Genomic DNA, 5,297 nt, shown 5'->3' with positions numbered 1-5,297 from the left:
GGCATAAAACCACTATCTGGTTAATATGAGGCATAAAACCACTATCTGGTTAATATGAGGCATAAAACCACTATCTGGTTAATATGAGGCATAAAGCCACTATCTGCTTAATATGAGGCATAAAACCACTATCTGATAAATATGAGGCATAAAACCATAGTGACTTTATGCCTCATATTAACTAGATAGTGACTATCTGGTCAACATGAGGCATAAAAAAATCTAGTTAATATGAGGCTTAAAGCCACCAAGGTTAACCTAAGAGCAGATGACATGGTTAGGACTAACCTCCAAAAACTGTATATTGTGGTCTCTCAAGAGGGCAGTGGGTAGAGTGTCGGTCCAGAAAGCAGGAGACCAGGGTTTGAGTCCGACATGGACACAAAACTTTATTACAATATCTTTCGGTTATTTACATATTCATTCATTGACATTGATATATTAACCCACTAGGGGGCACTGTTGGGACAGTCTGAAGCCTAGAAGGCAGAGTAGGGACCCTCTGAAGCCATTGTATGGGACTGATAATGCCTGATAACATCCATTCCATGGACTGATAACATCAGAATCCCCTGCATAAACCTTGCATACGCCCTTTATGAAGGTGGAAATGTGTGCAGCCCCATGCCAACTCCAGGGCTGGTGTACGCACGTTTCTGTGGTTCTGGTTCTGTTGGCGACACTTAGAGGTGATTCTGAGAAACTGTTCATGATGTGAAAATGATTATTGTTCACACCAGACACACATGATTAACAATTATTGAATCCACATGTACAAAGTTAGATAAAGGATGCATAAAACTGTGCCAAAAATACATTTAACAGGAACGAATTCAGTCTTACTGGGGAGTATAATAAACAGCACAACACGCAGAGCTTTTATTTAGACACAGAGAGGATTTTATGATCTATGATGATGACTGACTCATCAGCTGTTTTCAGCTTCTATCAAAAATCCTTTTGCAGTTTGGCACTGCAAGCGCTCTGGGAGAGCGACACAGCGAGGAGCTGTTTGTGCATGAGGCCCATGCTCTTTACTTTGACTAGATGAAGGTTGTGAAGAACTTCATCTGAGTTTTAGTTCCTGTTTAACACCAGTGAGCTCCTGTTGTCAGTAATAGGACCTGTTGTTGATAGGTCTTTCTACAGAGTTGAATTGTGATTGGACTACAGTAGCTAGCTATAACACTTCCAGTAAAGCCTGGGACACTTCCAGTAGGATTATGATCATTTTTCCATCCACCCATTCATCCATCCATCCGTCCGTCCATCCATTCTTTACCCGCTAATCCACTTCGGACTTGACCCTGCTTGCACTAGCTGTTACCTCTTCAGGGGAGGTTTATAAAGGATTGCATAGCATTCATACTGAAAGTGAACATATAGCCAAAAGGCGGCTGCTGACGACTGCTTACATGAACAGATGTTCCATAATTTACACAGATTTTCCCCTTATTTTGCAGATATATAGACGTTTAGAGCAATCTCATCGATCTTTTCAAAAACTCAGCTTCAAGTTAATTTTTTTCAGAGCCTAGGATGCTAAAAAAACAATAAATAAAATTTAATAACCCAACCATTGCCCCATTTTTCAGCTAGAAATAAGTTCGCCACCGCTCCCCCATTTCCTCCTACTTTGCGTTGCGGCCTGTGCTTATACTGTATCTGCAGCTGACCCCCACCCCCACCCGGGTGTGTGAAGAATGTGGACTTTAAAAATGATCTCATTTGTGTAGCATTTTATGCATAGAATTGATCATTTCTGATTAGATTTCACTTGTTCCTATGATTGCTCAATGGAAGGAACAAAATCCCACTTTAACTTCAGACTATTTTTTAGGATTTTGCATGGAACTTCCTTTGTGGCCCTAATTAGCATCTCTTACACCAACCCCCACCAGACTTCCTGATGCCTTATTGTTAATAGATAAGAATTGCCACAGTCCTAAAACCCCCACAAGTTCTGTGCTRCCAACCCCATAAGCACAAGACTGTTTGTTCCTCTTCAAAGGGGGGTCATAAATGCCTTTAACCAGACTCTTCAGTGACTGAGACAAAGGATCTACATTCTTCATTAAATGTGGAAAAAAAGGGAACAAGTTTGAATGTTTTTATACAACTGTCTGTTTTCATATATCTTAATCAAAGAAATGTGATTTACCTGTTTCTTTTACAGAAAGAACAAAACCCATTGAAGCTAACTGTGTGGGTTTTTTTTGATTAAATGTTTTCCTATAGAAGAAGATGTTTCTTTTATTTCATGATTTTAAACAGTGTGCGTTTTTATTCCATGATTTAACCCTTAGGAACCTTAGCCTTGAATTTTTAATTAAATGTGACATTCTTATTTTACTGAGGTAAACAGATGTCTCTCCCTTTAATTAGATGCAAGATATTTAAACTAAAACACTCCCTTTTTCTTTGTCCTGAAGTAAAGTTTTCCCTCCAAAACAGATTTGATTTGTTAAAAACTTTTCCTGTATAAGGTGTAATATTTTTATTGGCCAACTTAAAACCTTGACTCCACCCATAACAGAGGTTTTAAAAGTTAGTTCAGCTCCCGAGACCGACATGAGAGAAAGAGATCTTTTCAACATCAGAAGCCAGAAACAGCTTTCCAGAAGCTCAGCAGAGGCCCTTCCTGCCAGCCCCTCCCCATGGGCTGATGAGGTCAGTCTGCATCTCCCGCTGATTGACCGAACAGTTACCATTTCATATCGACTCAATACCTGAGTTTGATTTTATAGAAGTTAAATAAGCTAATTGTAATTCATGCGTCGTTTTAGTTCATTTTCTCTACAAAGTTGAAATCAAATTAAGAAGTCTTGCAGCAGCCTGAGGAGGACCGGACCACGAGTCACCAGGGAGTGACCCCCTTCTCTGACCACGGGACCAGTCGAGTTTATCAGGCAGACCGCCTGACATCCAGCTTGTATGGAGAGCCTGTCTGGAGAACGAACCCCAGAGATGACCTTCCACCGCTGACTTCCCCTCCTGGTACCCACACGCCAGAACAAAAGGGTAAAAGTGATCATTTGTCCTGGTGACACACAGGTGCTCAGACTAATTTGATTTTTATCTTTGTATGAGATTTGGTAAACTAAACGATTTTTCTCCATAATTTAACTAGGACCCCCTTAGTTAAATCCTCAGCTAAAAGCAAAACTCACCTCACCTCACTCCAAACCTCAAACTCACATCTCAATGTTTATTTTTATGTTTATTTGTTTGTTTGTTTATTCACTTGTGATTGCAAACTCAGTTTTTACCTGGTTCAATTATGTCATCACTTCTTACTCACAATAGTTGTAAATACATCTAATCTGTAAATAAATGGCTCGTGGAGAACGTGCCAACATAAGCTAATCTCATTTTTGTGTCTTGGTGAAGGTTTTATTGGTTCTGATAAGACAAGAACTCATAAAATCATTTTGGGTACATTTATTCTGAGACTGATTACAATAAAGTTATAGTTTTTCGTCTCTTTCCTGGGTCAATCCTGGACCAAATTAAGAGCGTGGTGTCTCGAGGTAATATGATTTGTGTATTTAAATATATTCACAAATTATCCATTTTAGAATATACCCAAAACCCTTACATTTGCCAAATTTTTCTAATTTGGCAAATAAGTAAAATAGAATCTTATTGCTGTCGTGCTCCATGTTGAAATGTCTCTTGTTTGGGGAGGGGTCTGTGGGGGTCGTCTGAGGAGGAGGGCAGCCAGGACAGAGATGGAAGGAGATGCGTGAACTTTTATTTAAGATTTAAGTTGGATTAGAAAGTCTTTTTAATTTGAAAGACCTTTATGGCTTACCAGCAGAAGCATAAATAATACTGTTAAGAAAGCTTATTGAAAGGGTTAATCAGACGATGTACCTTAAATAAATAGAACCAGAGACAAAGGTACTAGTTTTCAGACACTCCTTTGCAAAAGAGGGAGAAGTTGAAGGAACCTCTTACTCAGAAGTTTCCCCCAAATTCTCAGACCTTCTCTCACAGGGAGTCTGTTTTATTAAAGCAAAGGGGAGAGGAAAACAGCAAGATACAAAAATGTATGCCATTTTTGGTGCTTAACACACTTGTTGTACTTCTGCTCCTACAGACAAAAATAGCTCAGCCAGCAGTGAAGTAAACAAAAGCAGAAACTTGGCTGTGAGGACACAATGCTTCAAACTTGCAGAGTGAATAAAAGGAGTACATAAAAGGAAATAAATGAAAGGAACATAACTGGAAATATTAAAACTCTAACATTTATGATAAAGTTTATCTAAAATCTAAGTTTGATTATGAAGTAAAATTAAATAACAGTGTGAACAGGATGCAGTGCAGCGACAATTCCTCACTTCACCATCTGTGTCGTCAGCTGCCCGTCTCCAAAATGAACATATGCATGGGTCAGAGCTGGTGTGAGGGAACACACATTTTCACGCCAAGTTTGGGTTTTATAAATCAGAACCTTTGCATGAAAAGTGGCGTACGCAAGTTTCTGGCCCCGTTCTGTGCGTATGCAAGCTTTATAAATCTGACCCGAGTTAGACCAAACATGACTTGTCAGAATTAAAATTTGTTTCTCAAACTGAGATTAATTAAAGTGTTATCCACAACAGGTACAATAATGGTTCATATTTTTTTTTAAAGAATCCCACTTTAAAGGACTTGAACTGTCCATTTGATGTCTTTCCTCTTTCCTATATAGTAGTAGTTCTGTAAATAATTAATCTTTGCAACCAAATATATACACACAGGTATATCAAAATATTTAAAACCGTTTAGTCACAGACAACATCAAGCTTTCAGTTTTTTACAACTTTACTTCCCAGCTTTATGTCTTTGTCTCCAGAGATGCCGTTGCCAAGGCCTTGTATTCAGTACTGTTTGACTGGCTGTTGGAGCAGATCAATGACTGGCTGAATCCCTCTGAAATGGACAGCACTGTAGGTGTAGTGGACATCTATGGGTTTGAGGTCAGTAAGCAGCCTCCAGATATGACTGGGGCTCTGAAATCTAATTAATCATCACCATAAAGAATGTTCTTTCAATTGTTAAATTTGTATAAAAAGCTAAATCCAAGAGATGTCACAACATTTTGATTTCTCAAAATTCCAACCTTCTCACATTAAGAAGCTATTAGAAAAGAAACATAATTGTTGTAGTCACAGTTAGAGGAAAATTCATTTTTTTGTAACAACTTGAATTCTCTGAAACATGAACCTGACTAAAGATAAATCTTTTTTCATTTTATTCATTTATTTAATTCATTTAGTAAATTTATTTTAATTATTTAAACAAGGCAAATC

The 5,297-nt window shown here is 38.2% G+C and overlaps 1 protein-coding gene across 1 annotated transcript in view; it reads left to right on the top strand.

The window, feature by feature from the left end:
• myo15b (myosin XVB) overlaps positions 1–5,297 on the top strand; it is a gene marked incomplete in the record, with an annotated part of 164,390 nt that overhangs the window by 37,050 nt on the left and 122,043 nt on the right. Inside the window, 1 exon segment of the mRNA XM_014010452.1 lies at positions 4,841–4,964. Within this exon segment, the coding sequence (XP_013865906.1) occupies positions 4,841–4,964 (124 nt within the window).

The sequence above is a fragment of the Austrofundulus limnaeus genome, unplaced genomic scaffold, assembly GCF_001266775.1.
Source record: "Austrofundulus limnaeus strain Quisiro unplaced genomic scaffold, Austrofundulus_limnaeus-1.0 Scaffold69, whole genome shotgun sequence".
Lineage (NCBI taxonomy): Eukaryota > Metazoa > Chordata > Actinopteri > Cyprinodontiformes > Rivulidae > Austrofundulus > Austrofundulus limnaeus.
This window is presented reverse-complemented; position numbering and strand designations above follow the sequence as displayed.